We start from the raw sequence: 17405 nt of genomic DNA on the forward strand, positions 1-17405 counted from the left end.
GTCAGCGAGGGATGGAGAGAAAAGGAAAATAGGGAGAAAAAGTGGAATGGCTCGGGTCCGGAGCGGCAGACCAAGTGCGAATGTGAATGGAGATGAGAAAAGCTCAGGTTACATTGGCCTGTTTAAACGTAATAATTAATGGAATACATATTTCCTGGTAGCAGGGAATAGTTTGGGGACAATAGTAGGGAGACCAGGGTCAAAGTCAGAGGTCCCATGGAAAGACAAGCCGGCATAATCAGGATGGGGCCGGTACGGAGCATCGACGAACTGCTGTCCAAAGCAGGTGAGTGAAGTCCAGAAGCTTTTTGAAGGGTAGAGAGTTTGAGGATGGAGGTTGTTGCTGTAGGAATGAGAGTCGGTAGCGGTGCAGAAAGATGATGGCTAAATTGACGCAAGTTGGAGGTCACCGTAGATCAAAGCGGCGGAGAAAAATTAAAACCACAAGCCAGCGACCAGAAAAGCTGCAAACCGGTAGAACGAGTCACCGGTCTGCAAGTGGAGCAACAGTTGCTACCTACAAGCCAGTAGAGCTGAACAACCAGTCGAACCAGTTCAGCTGAGACACAGCCACAGTTTAAAGGTAAAAACCTTTTGGCAGGAGAGATAGAGACAAAGCAGGTAAGTCTTACAGTATAATCCAGTGCAGAAATGTAGTGTAATCCAATGTAGTTCTGTGAGGGAATAAGCCATATTTCAGAAAGATACACCATAATATGAACAGAATTCTGATATTTATTAATACATGATATACTGGGTTTAAAAGTCTGGAAAGCTTTGGAGACACAGGCTGCAAACAGAAAACAGGCTTCTGAGATGGGATGGTTTGATAACAAAGTTGTAAAAACCAAACAAGCTTTGAAATGGGAATAGTTAAATATACTAAAACAATTACCCTATAGAAATGGCAGTTTGGCGCTTCCAGAGGGTCTGGAGTTTGGGAATAACACAATGAGAAGACCCAGTTTAAGGTGTTATAAGCTAACACGTTGAACAGAAACACAAATATTAAAAGAGGCATGTGCCTTTGAAAAGATGACATCATTAAAAGAAACGCCTGCTGGTCAAATAGTTTTTATGGTAAACTTGGAAGACAGGAAACATAAGATTAAATATGCAACCAATTGAGATAGCTAGAAAACAAGTAAACACTCAGTCAAAGTGTCTTAAATATATACATAGTAAATATGATACCAACAAGAACACTTTGAAGATATGACTCCAAAAGATGCACCAAGTAATTACATTGTTTTTGTATTGAACTTGGAGCAGTTAGGAAACTCAACGTCTGCTAAAACCAGTAAAGCCAAAATTAAGAATTGAATTAAAGAATTTTGTAAAAATGGCATCAAACAGAAACCACTGCTGTCATATTGCTTTTATGATAGTTTTTGGAACACCTAAAGGTAGAGACATAATTATGCATGCAATAGTTGAATTGACAGTAAGATAGAAAGCATTCAACAGAGGCATCAATAAAGACAATTAGCTTACATCAACAGAGAACTTCAAAGAATAAACCACTGCAAAAAGGGTATAAAAATAAGAGCTTTTCAAACAGAAAGTCTGAACTCGCTGAACGGGCCAAGTGTTTCTCAACTTTACAGGCACCATCTGTAAGTTTTTAACTTTGAGTCTCGGGTAAGCAAAGTAATTGATTTTGGTGGATAATCTGGATTTAGAAATAAGCAAGAAATAAGAAATGTAATGAAGTAAAGATTTAAGAATAAGGATCTCTGAGAAATAAGAAATGTAAGCTATTTGTATTTTGAATTGTTAATGTTGCGACTGATTGAACAGCTGTTAACTGAAAGTCGGATCTTAAATAAAACTATATGGCCTAGAACTTCAGTTTGGGGCGCCCAGCTCGCCTGGGCGCCAGAATTACCGCTGCGCGCGGAGCCACTTGCGCCAGCGGGATATTCAGTTTCAGCGCCCCAAGTGGAAGCTGGCCGCTAAACAAGGGTTTCGGCGCCCCGCTTGGGGCGCTGAAACTGAATATCGGCGCGCAAAGTGCCTGAAATAAAGAGTAGATTGCCTTTCAAAAGCTAGGCTTTATTAACCTTAAAAAACCAGCAAGTACATGTTGAGCACCCAGTCTCAACCAAACTGTAGAAAACTGAATTTAAGATGGCAACCACAGGTCACATGGAATCAACTAACCAATAAGTTTACTGCATATATCTCAAGGCAGGAAAACAGGCAACCAATTACAATGCTTCTTATAAAACAAGAATAATCACCACATTCACCCCTCCTTTTAAAATATACTTCAACCTAGGTAGCCTTTACAGTTTACAATTAGTTATTTATGACTAGAGCAATACATGTATAATGCCTTCAACAATTTTAAAATTTTACTATTAAATTATTAATTATTTTAAAAGTCCATTTTTAATCGGTCGACCGGATATCTTGTTCGTGTCGACCTTCTTAGCCTTGGTGGAGTTCCTTGCCCTCCCACACCAGGAGACACAGAAATATCTTCTGCAGGGAGGCTATCAATATCCCGATTATCAACGGTTTCCGGATTAGAAGTCCCATTAGAAGGTAGACTGGGAGGGTCATGAACATCCATCGGGGGCAGACTAAGAGAATTGTAAGTGTCTGCAATAGGATTGGAAATATTCGTAGTATCTGTGACGACATCAACATTATCTGAATTATGGCTATTGTTAATGTCCTCAGGAGAGGGCTGGCCACCACAAGGAGCTAAGTCTTTAACTGAAACTGTACTTTCTTTCCCATCTTGGAATCGAATGTGGGCATATTGGGAATTTGCCTCCAATAGCTCCACCTCCTCCACTAAAGGATCATACTTTGACAGTCTAACATGACGTCGGAGCAGCACAGGTCCCTGCATAGTAAGCCATGAAGGTACCGAATATCCCGTAGTAGATCTCCGCGGATAGTTGAAGAGCCTTTCATGGGGGGTCACATTAGTAGCCGTTGAAAGCAATGATCTAATGGAATGCAGGGCATCAGGCAGTACCATTTCCCACTGTGTATTCTTAAGGTTCCGGGATGTCAAAGCCAACATAACTGCCTTCCAGATCACCCCATTGTATCATTCGCACTGTCCATTACCCTGGGGATTATACGGGGTAGTTCTGCTAGTAGAAATTCCCCGACTCTGGAGGTATTCCTTCAACTGGGAAGACATAAAAGAACTTCCCTGATCCGAATGGATATACGCAGGCATCCCAAAGATGACAAAAAGTTGAGTCAGACATTTAATAACTGTAGCAGCTGATACATCTGCACAAGGAAAAGCAAAAGGGAACCTTGAAAACTCATCCACAACAGTAAATATATATTGATTCTGAGTCGTTGAAGGAAGAGGCCCCTTAAAATCAACGCTCAGGCGTTCAAAGGGAGAAGTAGCCTTTATAAGATGAGCTCGTTGAGGCTTAAAGAAATTCGGTTTACACCGGGCGCAGACAGAGCATGATGAAAAATTTCCAATGTAGCAATAACCAATTCATAAGTTTCACAGTCCAAAATATACTTATACACATCCGGAGCAATGTAGTTGATTAGTATATCCAACTTATTTAGAGATTGCTGATCCAACACACCCAAAAAGTTTTTAAATGTACGATACCAATGTTTCCATTGATCATCCACTCCTGCAGAATTAGGGTCAGCATTAAATCATTCCGGTCGAAGATATCGTTCCATTATAGCAAAAGGTTAATAAATTGAAATGAAGAGTAGATTGCCTTTCAAAAGCTAGGCTTTATTAACCTTAAAAAACCAGCAAGTACATGTTGAGCACCCAGTCTCAACCAAACTGTAGAAAACTGAATTTAAGATGGCCACCACAGGTCACATGGAATCAACTAACCAATAAGTTTACAGCATTTATCTCAAGGCAGGAAAACAGGCAACCAATTACAATGCTTCTTATAAAACAAGAATAATCACCACAGTGCCGCAGCACCACCCGTTGCGGCATGGCAGCCTGCGGTACTGCAGGCCTTCCTCCCACTCTTAAGGGGGAGGTGCCTGCAACAGCGCGATCCCCGCTCACGAGTGCCGGTAAATGAGCCCGGCACCAAGGAGAAGTGCCGGGCTCTCGGGAAACAGCCGGCAATGCCGCGGGGGGGGGGTGTAGGAGGCCGGGGACGGAGGTGCAGGCAGGCGGCCACCGAAAAAGCGGCCGGCCGCACCTCCACCTTAACTCGCCCCACTACCGCCACAGGTAGGCCCCTGTGTACCGGTCGCTGTTTGCGGCTGGTGCGGAGGAGGCGGCAGCGACCAAATATGGCCAGTGGGGCAATAGCGGGGCGCTGCGCACACCGATGACGTCATCGGTGGTGGCGCAGCGCTACAGGCTAATGCCGCCATTAGCGCCCCGCTAAATATTGCGGTGGTTGTGGCCAGAGGCGCAAAAGCCCTCTTTGGGCGCAAACTGGTGGCGCAGGCCACTGAATTTCTAGGCCTATATTTTTAGAATTGTCTCAAAGAGTATTTCTGTATAAACTCATGAACCCAATTTCTGTACACTCTTTTGTAAGGAGTTGCAGAATTCTGGGGGGTATTCTGGACCCTCATAATATCCGGAAGGTTACAGTCTAGTTAAACTTATTAAAAGTACTATCTGGAGGATGGTAACATCTTCAGTCATTCCTTCCCTTTAGGGAGAGATAGCCTGAACCTTTAGACCCATTTAAGCGTCTTATGGAATTCGGCTATCTCTAACTTAAGTTGAAGGTGAACGGCTGGGGAATACGCCTGATCTGGGGTAGCCCGAGACAGGGCTAGGACTTGTAATTATCCCTTCAGTTCAAAGCAGAGATGTAGAGATATCCAGAGATGTCCAGGAGATCAGAAACCAATTTGACAAAAGAATTCTGCAGCTTAAGACTTGAAGTGACTGAAAAGCAGAGCAGCGCCATAGCTGCTGAGTCAAACTGTGTAGTCAACAAAGTCCTGTCCATGAGGAATCCTGTGATAGAGGTCAAGTTTCAGCAGGTCATGTTCCTCCATTAAGCTTCATTGGAACAGTGTAGGAGTGGTGGGATCATGCTAGAGGTGGCAGAAATGGCAGAGGATGATCCGTTAAATGTGGGGGCTGGTGGGCTGGAAGATGAGGACAAGGGAAATCCTATCATGGTTCTGGGAGGGAGGGGAAGGGGTGAGAGCAGAAGTGCAGGAAATGGAACAGACATGGTCGAGGGAACCTGTCAACCACAGTGGAGTGGAATACTTGGTTGAGGAAAAAGGAAGACATATCGGAAGCACTGGTAATCTACATCCTAGGGTACTTAAGGAAGTGGCCCTAGATATAGTAGATGCATTGCTGGTCATCTTCCAAAATTCTATGGACTCTGGAACCCATGGATTGGAGGGTAGCTAATGTAACCCCACTATTCAAAAAAGGTGGTAGAGAGAAAACGGGGAATTATAGACTGGTAAGCCTGACATCGGTAGTGGGGAAAATGCTAGAGTCCATTATGAAAGATGTAATAGCAGAGCACTTGGAAAACAGTGACAGGATCGGACAACGTCAACATGGATTTACAAAAGGTAAATCGTGATTGACTAATCTACTGGAATTTTTTGAGGATGTAACTGGTAGAATAGATAAGGGAGAACCAGTGGATGTGGTGTATTTGGACTTTCAGAAGGCTTTTGATAAGATCCCGCATAAGAGATTAGCATGCAAAGTTAAAACACATGGGATTGGGAGTAAGGCAGCGAGAGCTGGAGAGGACAGTTTGAAGGAGCAAGAGCTGGAGAGAGGACAGTTTGAAGGAGCGAGAGCTGGAGAGAGCAGTTTGAAGGAGCGAGAGCTGGAGAGGAACCCGGTTACCAGGACGCCACGTGGGACAGCCAGGGGTAATGTGCAGGCCAGGTGTGTGGAGGAGACCGAGGGGAAACATCGAGAAAGACTGAGAGGAAACATCGAGAAAGACTAAGAGGAAACATCGAGAGAGAGAGAGGGGAAACATCGAGAGAGGGCAGCATGGTGGCATAGTGGTTAGCACTGTTGCCTCACAGCGCCAGGGACCCGGGTTCAAATCTGGCCTCGGGTGACTGTCTGTGTGGAGTTTGCATATTCTCCCCGTGTTTGCGTGGGTTTTCTCCGGGTGCTCCGGTTTCCTCCCACAGTCCAAAGATGTGCGGGTTAGGTTGATTGGCCATGATAAAAATTGGCCCTTAGTGTTAGGGGGGATTAAATATGTGGGGTTACGGGGTTACGGGGATAGGGCTTGGGTGGGATGGCTGTCGGTGTAGGGACCGGGTGCTAGGGTTTGGATGATCAGCCATGATCTCGTTGAATGGTGGAGCAGGCTCGAAGGGCCGAATGGCCTACTCCTGCTCCTAGTTTCTATGTTTCTATGTTTCTATGAAACATCGAGAGAGACCGAGGGGAAACATCGAGAAAGACTGAGAGGAAACACCGAGAAAGACTGAGAGGAAACATCGAGAGAGAGAGAGGGGAAACATCGAGAGAGACCGAGGGGAAACATCGAGAAAGACTGAGAGGAAACATCGAGAAAGACTGAGAGGAAACATCGAGAGAAACCGAGGGGAAACAACGAGAGAGACCAAGATGGAAACATCGAAAGAGACTGAGGGAGCACTTTATTTATTTAATTTAATTAATTAATTAATTAATTAATTAAATTTATTTAATTATAAGTTGTGAGTTCCTCATGATGCTCTCCCAGGGTGGCTACCCTGTAGCCAGAGATTATTCTAGAAGCCTGGGTAGAAATATCAATGTAATTACTGTAGAAATTACTTTTTTTACATTATTGCTTGTTCATTTTATGTGCTGTCTTTTTTTATGTCTTTTATTTATTTTATGTCTGCTTTATTTATATTTAAAGTATGTATGCATGTATATGTCGGTATGTGTTTTTTTGTGATGGCGCCGATGAAGATGGCTGCCGTCCTTGCGGGCTCCGTGCGTACCAGGCAGCTAAGTGTTCTTGCTGCTGGGTGCTCTTGGCTCGTCAAGAAAAAAGCATTTCACTGACTAGATTTCACTTCTTGTATTTAGTTATGTGATAAATAAAAATTGAAATTGAAATTGAAGGTACTGACTTGGATAGAGAACTGGTTGGCAGACAGGAAGCAAAGAGTTGGAATAAACGGGTCTTTTTCCGAGTGGCAGGCAGTGACTAGTGGGGTACTGCAGGGATCGGTGCTAGGACCCCAGTTTTTTCACAATATAAATGATCTAGACAATGGAACTAGATGTAATATCTCCAAGTGTGCAGATGACACAAAGCTGAGTGGGCGTGTGTGCTGTGAGTAGGATGCAGAGAAACTCCAGTATGATTAGGACAGGTTGGATGATTGGGCAGATGCATGGCAGATGTAGTATAATGTGGATAAATGCGAGGTTATCCACTTTGGTGGCAAAAACAGGAAGGCAGATTATTATCTGAACGTCAATAGATTGGGAAAAGGGGAAGTACAATGAGACCTGGGTGTCCTTGTGCACCAGTCGCTGAAGGTAAGCATGCAGGTGCAGCAGGCAGTTAAGAAGGCAAATGGTATGTTGGTCTTCATAGTGAGAGGATTCAAGTACAGGAGCAAGGTTATCTTGCTGCAGTTGTACAGGGCCTTGGTGAGACCACACCTTGAGTATTGTGTGCTGTTTTGATCGCCTTATCTGAGGAAGGATGTTCTTGCCATGGAGGGAGTGCAGCAAAGATTCACCAGACTGATACCTGGGGTAGTAGGAATGATGTATGAAGAGAGAGTGGGTCGATTGGGCTTGTATTCGCTAGAGTTTAGAAGAATGAGAGGGGATCTCATTGAAACTTATAAAATTCTAACAGGACTAGACAGACTAGATACAGGAAGGATGTTCCCGATGGCGGAGGAGTCCAGAACCAGGGATCACAGTCTAAGGATAAGGGGTAAGCCATTTAGGGCTGAGATGAGGAAAAATGTGTTGTGTATGTAACCGTTTACCTTTAAGGGAACTATAGAATGTAACCGTTCGCCTTTAAGAGCACTACTTTAGGGTGGCACTATTTGTTGGCTCATGTATACTGTAATACCGATAGTGACCACACCAGTATATAAGGGTTGTGATACGTTAACTAGGGCAGATTCGCCCGAAACTCTGAATAGTAAAGACCTGTTTTATTTGTTAATCTTGGAGTCTGTGTATTATTTGCAATACAACCCACAGACTTAACAATGGCGATGAGGACGATCGTACCCTGCGGCAACAGTACTTCCTAAGCTACTAAGGAGCGTCGAAGTGAGGCAACCGCCTTCGTCGTGCTGCTGGAAGAACACACGAGGCTGCAGCAACAGACAGGAAGCAGACTAGCAACGAAAGTTCATCAGCAACAGGCACAACTACCCTTTTACCACGGTGCGGAGTGCGTCGATCAACTAACAAAAGAAAGCAACCGGCGACCGCAACGACTGTGAGTAGGGGAAAGTGTGGAAAATATCCGGAGGATAAGGGCAGTGACCACCACGGTCGAGGGGGTGAAAAAGGCCGGACAGCGACCGGGATCACAAGGCGCGGTGGCGATAAATAAATAAATAACTAAATAACCCGCGAAGAATCAGCCGCAGCCGGGGAGGAAAGGGCCGGACTGCGGGAGGTCGGGGAGAGGCGTTTGAATCCGCTGAGCGAGAGCCCGAGAGGGAGCGAGCAAGAGCCGCGCGAGCGGGTGAGCCAGAGCCCGAGAGGGAGCGAGCAAGAGCCGCTTCGAGCGGGAGGCGCTTCGCGAGCCAGCGATCGCACCAGCGATAAGGGCCGAGGCCGCTTTGAAGTGAGGGGCGCAGCCGGGCCATCGATCGCAATCCCTGATAAGGGCCGCACTCGGGCTGGTAGGGCAGAGTCGGCAGACACTGAAGGCGCGAGAGCCGCGGTCAACAGCGCGGGCCATCGATCGCGGCGGAGATAAGGGCCACACTCGGGCTGAAAGACAGCGTCGGGGGTCAGGTGAAGACCGTCAAGTGCGGGAAAACCGCCATTGAAGTGGGCGGGGAGAGCGAGAAGCGCGGGAAAGCCGCCATTTTTCGCGGGAAAACCGCTGGGGAAGAAGACAGAAGCGGGAAACCGCCATCTTAGAAAATTAATTAGAATTTTCAGAAAGGCTGGTGTGTTCTCAAGAAGAGAGGAAAAATAAGAATAAGTAAAGCAATACTTGTGTTGTTCTCAAGAAGAGAGGAAAAATAAGAATAAGTAAAGCAATACTTGTGGTGTTCTCAAGAAGAGAAGAAAATTAATAATAGGTAAAGAAATACTTGTACTGTTCTCGAAAAGAGAAGAAGATGCCTAAGCGAGGAAATATTAATGATTTTAATGCTGAAATAGAAGACTGGGCCACATATGTGGAACGCATAGAAATATATTGCGTAGCCAACTAAATTGAGGATGACGACAAGGCAATAACTTTGTTAAATTCGATGGGAGCAAAAACATACGGGCTTTTGAAACATCTAATAGCACCAGTTAAACCAGTGGACCAGACCTTCGAAGAGATCGTAGCAGTGCTGAAGGATCACTTGAACCCCACACCGTTGATGCTGGCTGAACGATTTAAATTTTATGCCAGAACCCAGAGGCAAGATGAAAGCAATGCGGAATACTTAGTCGAACTGCGTAAGCTAGCGAAATACTGCCAGTTTGGAGGAAATTTGACAGAGGCGCTGCGGGACAAGTTCGTATGCGGCTTGGCCAAAGAAGGAACGCAGAAGCGACTTCTGGAAGAAAACGACCTCACACTGGACAGGGCTGTCCTCATAGCTTCATCGCACGAAGCCGCAGCGAAAGGAACGGCGGAAATGCAGCAAAAGGCGGCGGCACTCGGGGTGGACCAAATTACTGCAAGCAATTCCAAATGCTACCGTTGTGGAAAGACAACGCACGACCAGAATCAGTGCTGGTTTAAGAACCAAGAGTGCAGGAAATGTGGCAAACTGGGTCACATCGCGAAGGTATGCAGGTCCGGAAAGAAGACCAACAAGCAAAGGAAGCCACCACCACAAGAAAAGTACAACAAGGTACATCAGGTGGCTGAAAAGAGTTCAGACGAACAAAATTCAGACTCAGACCCAAACAGCCAGGAGTTGGATAGTCTGAGAATCCACAATGTGGGTAAAGTGACTGATCTACAGACGATCTGGGTCACACTAAAAATAGCTGGAGTCCAAGTACGAATGGAGCTGGACACGGGATCAGCTGTATCAGTCATCAACCAAAAGGACTACCACCGGCTATTCTCTCACATACCCTTAAGAAATACCAAGTTCGTATTACAGACATACACGGGGCATAACGTATACCCCATGGGGAAAATAAGAGTCAAGGTGAGAGATAGGGGTAAAGTACACCCAAGAATGAATTTGTACGTACTACCTGAGGGAGGACCACCACTTCTAGGACGGGAGTGGATCAAGAAAATAGACATGGAATGGCACTACCTACAAGCAATGACGAGTGAGGACTCAGTGCAGACAAGCAGCTCAGACTCCGAGCCGGAAGACGATAAGTCCAGCTTACGTATGAAAAACAAGGTTAACATGAACTCACGGACTAAGGTTGGAAAATCGATGGCGTGCATAAAGACAGAGAATTCTGAGTCTGTTCAAGTTACAGACATATGCATTACGGAGGAACACCGGGCTCGAACTCAACGTTATTTCAAAGTACAACAACAATTAGAACAATTAAGTTACCGCCTCGTGCAAGAGATGAAAACAATGAAAAAGTTCTATGACACCGAATGGGAGAGTCTGGAAAGACAACAGAACCTACTGGCTCAAACAGAGAGCGACCATAGAGCCATCGTGACCAATTACCGATCACATCTCCCTTATGATGTTCAGGAGTTAGAATATTTGCATGATCTAGAGATGCAGCAGAAGGGCAAACCACACTACACTGAGGATTTTGTTCTGCAATTAGAGACGGAGCTAGTGCAGGCAAGGTTAAGAGAAGTTGAATCGCAGTGTGCTCTTAAGGAGATGCAGAAACAAATCTTGGACATGGAAAAGAGAAACGCTTCTTTACCTGATGTGAATAATGTGGACATGTTGCGAGAGGGGATTATTGAGGCGAAACTGAAAGAAGCTAAGCAAAGGATGTTGGAACTTGAAATACAGAACCAAATCAGCAGAAATCAGCTATGTCGAGCAGAGAAGGAGTGCTGTGGTCTACATGAGAAGGTGCAATATCTCTCAGCCCAGAATAAGGGGCTACTCACTCAGTTAAATGAGAGTAAACGGGAAATGGCTGAGATAGACTGCAAGAATAAAGAAGAATTGATGGCAGTGAGACTTCGAGAGGCAGATAGCATAGCAGCCTTGGCTGAACTCCAACAGGAAATTGCAAAAAAAACAATTGCAGAGGAATCTTCAGGAAGCCAGGATTTTATTCCAGTCCTTCTTTACGACTCCTTACAAGCAGAGTGTGAGAAGTTGAAAGAACAGTATGGACAGGCCCAGGCTACAATTCTGGAGGGGATTAACTCGGCAACCCCCGAAAAGCTAGTTTCAGTAGAAGCATATGAACAACTAAAGGTTGAACATGAGCAAGAAGTCCAAAGGCTGCAGGAAATGTTTGATGAGCTCCAGGCCAAGGCTGCCTCATCGGTAAAGATTCCATCCATAGATGAAACATTAGTGGTGGAAGAGGAGAGGGGGTTGGAGCTCTCAAGGGTTATGGAAATAGCTGAGGTTGCAACACAGACTGAGAAGATGGCAGCAGAGCAATCCTTGGATACCAAAAGTACGCTGACTCACGTCAATGTAGAACAACAGACCGCTGAAACAGCTGCTCCGGTAGAGGGATTGAATAGTCCGATCAATCAATCTCCAAAGGAAGTTGAAGTATTAAAATCACAAATGAGGTCATTAGTAAACGACTTGCTGAAAGCCCAGAAAAAGCTGGATGAAGAGGTACACATGAAGAAGTCTCTTCAGGAAAGATGTCTGGATTTGGAACAAGAGCTGGCTAACGTCCAGCTGGGTATGGAGGAAATAGACGACCCTCTCGCTGGCCTAGCTCAGGACGACACTGAATATTACCATGACCTGGTGGACTACACCGAATATTGCGATGTCCTGGCCTGACCAGCTTGTAACTTCGACTCCCAAAGTGCAGAAATCATGGAGGAGCACCAAAAGTCTACGGAACATCGGGTGAAGCTGGCTCTACGACGGAAACAGGAGGCAGAGAAGGAGGAACTGCGCAGGCAGCTGGCAGCTGACAGTGGAGCCCAGAGAGTCTCCAAGAAGCAGAAAAGGAAAAGTCGAAACAGAAGATGACCCATCTGAACCATTATCACCTCTACCAGATCACACACGTGGTCCCTCCGAATGGAGCCAAATCAGTTCGGAAGTTCAAACTGTTAAATCCATGGAAGGACTATTGAATGAGTCACTTCAGCAATGTGAACTGTTTTCCGCAGAGACTGAATCTGTGATCTGTTTTGACATGAAGTTATATATGTTATTATGTTATGTTAAACATGAAGTTATATGACGTTGACTCCATCGAGAGTATATCTGTAAATTGTTATATGATGTTGACTCCATCGAGAGTATATCTGTAAACTGTTTATATGAAGTTGAAGATTGTATGTTTAAAGGGGATTCTGTAAGTAATAAGCTAAAAAGGGAGGAGTGTTGTGTATGTAACCGTTTACCTTTAAGGGAACTATAGAATGTAACCGTTCGCCTTTAAGAGCACTACTTTAGGGTGGCACTATTTGTTGGCTCATGTATACTGTAATACCGATAGTGACCACACCAGTATATAAGGGTTGTGATACGTTAACTAGGGCAGATTCGCCCGAACCTCTGAATAGTAAAGACCTGTTTTATTTGTTAATCTTGGAGTCTGTGTATTATTTGCAATACAACCCACAGACTTAACACCAGGGAGTGGTGAACCTGTGGAATTCTCTACCACAGAAGGCCGTTGAGGCCAATTCATTAAATATATTCAAGAAGGAGTTAGATATATTTCTTAAGGAATCAAGGGGTATGGGGAGAAAGCAGGGACAGGGTACTGAATTTGGATGATCAGCCATGATCTCATTAAATGGCAGAACAGGCTCGAGGGGCCAAATGGCCTACTCCTGCTCCTATCTTCTATGTTTCTATGTTTCTATGTATTGAAGGTGGCATTGTCAGAACAGCTGCGATGGAGGCGGAGAAACTGGGAGAATGGCCTTGGGGGAAATGTGGGAATTTTGTGAACCTTACAAGTCCTTACAGGAAGCAGGGTGGGAGGAAATGTAGTCAAGGTAGTTTTATTCTGGAACACCTAATTCATGGTGCCAGAACTGAAGAACCATCTTATTCTGTACAACATCTGATCATCTCTATCTGACCTATCACTTAACCCTCAATCACATAAAATGTTCTCAAGCAATTTCTCCACTGACTGATCTGTGGTCTCACTCTTTTTTTGAATATCGGAACAATGTTTATTATCCTCAAGTTCTTAGCTATAATTCCTATATTTTTCCTAAATACTGTCAGATGTGACTCAGTGGTCACACTCTCGCCTCTGGGTCAGAAGGTTATGGGTTCAAGCCCCACTCCAGAGAGTTAAGCACGTAATCTAGGCTGGCACTTCAGTGCAGTACTGAGGGAGAGCTGTACTGTCAGAGTTGCTGTCTTTCGGATGAGATGTTAAACTGAGGCCTTGTTTGCCCTCTCAGGTGGACGTAAAAGATTCCATGGCACTATATTGAAGAAGGGCCGGAGAGTTTCCCTGGTATCCTGGACAATATTTATCCCTCAATCAACATCACTAAAACAGATGAGTGGTCATTATCTCATTGCTGTTTGTGGGACCTTGTTGCGTGCAAACTGGCTGCCGCAATTCCTACATTACAACAGCTCGTTCTTTCTTTTAAAATGTTAACAAGAGCTTTGCCTACTTTCTCTTTAACATTTATCCCTCAACTACCAAAAGCAGATTATCTCCTCATTCTGTTTGTGGGACCTTGCTATGAGCAATTTGGCTGCCACATTTGCCTACAAACCAGTAGTAAATACCCTTCAAAAGTAAGTAATTGACTGTTAGGGACTTTAGGACATTCTGAGGGTGTAAAAGGTGCTATATAAATGCAGGTTTGTTCTTTCTATTGGAAAACCTAATATGAATTCAGATATTAAGCACAATGGTGATATTGTGTTAACCCACAAGTGTTTTCACAGAGGAATGTTAATGACGCAACCCCTTTAAGCCAGTGGTTCTCAAACTGGGGTCCGAAGCCCCTGAGGGTCTGTAGAGACTTTCCAGGGGTTTGAAAAATAACGTGAAAGTGCGGCCGGAGGTGGACTTGGTGTGAGGCGGGAGGTGGGAGCGGAGTGCGGTTGCCACATGTGCAGCACAGATTGGGCTGGCTGTCTCACCTAGGAGGGGAGATGCCTGAAGGTTATGGACCCATTTAGAATCAATTCCCAAATTGTTTACCAACAAAATTGCAAGTCTCTTCCCTGGATAAAATGCTATGCTATTTCACAAGGAAAGAAAACAGACCAACTCCGCTAACCCACTAGCAGAACCCTCTTTACAACAGATCACAGACTGTGCAATGACACAAAGTAGTGTGTGGCCAAAATCATGCCACCTTATCCTTAGCATTGCTATACCAACATTTTTAGGAAACATGGTGTTAGCTTTTAAAATGCGAAATTAGGGACTCTTTCCCTCCTTCATCTGTGGAGAAACTTCACACCAAGGATAGATAGACTCTGCAGTGAGAAGCAGGTGCACCCATCTCACTGATATCTGAAAGTAAATACCTGTTTTCTTAAAAGAATTATTAAAACACTCTTTACATGCAGCACTTACATATTATGAGTATTATATGGTATTACAATTTAGATAGGGAGGTCCATGATTACTAATCCATTGAGTCCTTCAACCAAAAAAGTTTGAGAACCATTGCTTTAAACAGCCCTTCTTAGAGACTATTAACAGAACCTTGACTATTTTGTTGCTTAGGAATAGATGGATTTTCTTACCATTTTTGTTGAAGATTCTATAGAAGACACAGCCAAGTGTTCGAAGTATGATGCAAATCCTTCATTAAGCCACAAATCATTCCACCACATCATTGTAGCCAGGTTTCCAAACCACTTCAAAAAGAAACAGAAAAGCAAAACTCATTTTAAATTGAATGCTTCAGAATGTTCTAATACACAAAGATCCCTACTTTGTAGATTTGGAGATAATGTTTAAGCATGTTTACAGCAAATACAGTTTCATGTCATTACAAACCAACATGTCATTTTAACAGCTATTTTTATTGGTGCCACACATACACATGCTTGACCCTTTGAGTGAGGTGTGGTAATTCAAATTTTAGATAAGTTTAATGCTATTGGTGACATGAGCATCACTTTTAATTTACTTTTGCTGTGTAAGCCCATACATTCATGGTGCTACACTGGCAATGGGCTCTAACTGCCAGAAGGCCACTGATCCCTTATTAAAACAATAAGGACATGAAATACTAGCTGGGCTGACGAAGGGTTTCGACCTGAAACGTTGACTCTATTTCTCTCTCCACGGATGTTGCCTGGCCTGCTGAGTTTTTTCAGCATTTTCTGTTGTTATTTCGGATTTCCATCATCCGCAGTATTTTGCTATCGCAAATCATACTGGAGTTTCTCTGCATCCTCCTCACAGCACACACGCCCACCCAGCTTTGTGTCGTCTGCAAACTTGGAGATATTACATCTAGTTCCCTCGTCTAAATCATTAATATATATTGTGAATAGCTTGGGTCCTAGCATCGATCCCTGCGTTACCCCACTAGTCACTGCCTGCCACTCAGAAAAAGACCAGTTTATTCCAACTCTTTGCTTCCTGTCTGCCAACCAGTTCTCTATCCAAGTCAGTACCAAAACAGTTACACGTTACTTACTCTATCTAAACCCTTCTTAATTGTAAACCCTCTATCAAATCTCGTGTAAGCCTTCTCTGCTCTAAGGCGAATAATGCCAGCTTCTCCAGTCTATCCATGTAACATTAATCCCTCATCCCTGGAACCATTCCAGTAAATCTCTTCTGTACCCTCTCCAAAGCCTTCATGTCCTTCCTAAAGTGTGATGCCCAGAATTGGACACAACACTCCAGCTGGGGCCGAACTAGTGTTTTGTTCAGGTTTAGCATAACTTCTTGGCTTTTGTACTCTATGCCTCCATTTATAAAGTCGAGGATCTCATATGCTTTATTAACTGTTTTGTTAACCTGTCTGCCACCTTTAAAGATTTGTGCATAAACACCCCCAGGCTGCACAGGCCAGAAGGGGCCAGTGCCTGGAAGCCCGTCGGCGCAAGAGGTACCCCGCAAACAGGGTCTACAGACACAGGGTCAGCTATCTCAACATGTCTGAGCAGCAGTGCCAAAGGCGGCTCCGACTTTCGCGAGAGGTAGTGAGTGACATCTGCGCAATGCTACAGCAAGACCTGCTGCCCAGAGGAGCAGGTGGACAAGCATTACCAGTGGCCGTCAAAGTCACCACCGCACTCAACTTTTTTGCCTCAGGCTCATTCCAGGGAGCAGCAGCAGACATCAGCGGCATCACCCAGGCGGCCGCACACACTTGCATCATGCAGGTAACCGATGCCCTCTTTGCCCTCGCGCACAATCACATCCATTTCACCAAGGATCGAGCAAGTTTCATGGTGCGAGTGCTTGGATTAGCTCATCTGGCAGGCTTTCCAAGGGTGCAGGGCGTCGTTGACTGCACACATGTGGCCCTTAAGGCACCCCATCACAATCCAGGTATTTTTGTCAACCGCAAGGGCTTCCACTCCCTTAACGTTCAGCTGGTGTGTGACCACAAGAAGGAAATTTTGCATGTTTGTGCCAAGTACCCTGGCAGTTGCCATGACTCCTTCATACTGCACCAGTCTAGTGTGCCTCCGCTATTCAGTCTGCCAGACCAACTTAATGGATGGCTACTTGGAGACAAGGGCTATCCCCTGAGGACGTGGCTAATGACGCCGTTGAGGAGAGCATCCAACGAAGCTGAGGAGAGCGACAATTCCAGCCACATGTCCACCAGAGCCATAATCGAGCATCGGTTTGCTGAGGATGTGCTTCAGATGTCTGGATAGATCAGGTGGAGCCCTGCAGTACTCAGCAGCCAGGGTCCCCAGAATCGTCGTGGTTTGCTGTGCACTTTACAACATGGCACAGCGTCGTGGCTTGCAGATTCCTGAGGACCAAGTGACTCCTCACATATCCTCCTCAGATGAGGAGGAGGAGGAGGAGGAGGAGGAGGAGGAGGAGTGTGAAAACATACATCCTGCAGAGGCCCATCAACCAGCAGCAGCATTACGCGAGAACATTGCTGCCCGGGATGCAAGGAACGCACTCATCCTGGAGCATGGTACATCGGCGAAACCATGCAGACACTGCGACAATGGACACCGTGCAA

General features: G+C 45.0%; 1 protein-coding gene across 1 annotated transcript in view; it reads right to left on the bottom strand.

Annotated features, from left to right (window-relative positions):
* Nucleotides 1-17405, bottom strand: part of LOC147124429 (aminopeptidase Q-like) — a 338328-nt gene that overhangs the window by 180700 nt on the left and 140223 nt on the right. Inside the window, exon 6 of the mRNA XM_085987070.1 lies at nt 14980-15093. Within this exon, the coding sequence (XP_085843196.1) occupies nt 14980-15093 (114 nt within the window). The remainder of the gene's footprint in view (nt 1-14979; nt 15094-17405) is intronic.

The sequence above is a fragment of the Somniosus microcephalus genome, chromosome 1, assembly GCF_052327205.1.
Source record: "Somniosus microcephalus isolate GS21.2 chromosome 1, FLI_Smic_1.0, whole genome shotgun sequence".
Taxonomy (NCBI): domain Eukaryota; kingdom Metazoa; phylum Chordata; class Chondrichthyes; order Squaliformes; family Somniosidae; genus Somniosus; species Somniosus microcephalus.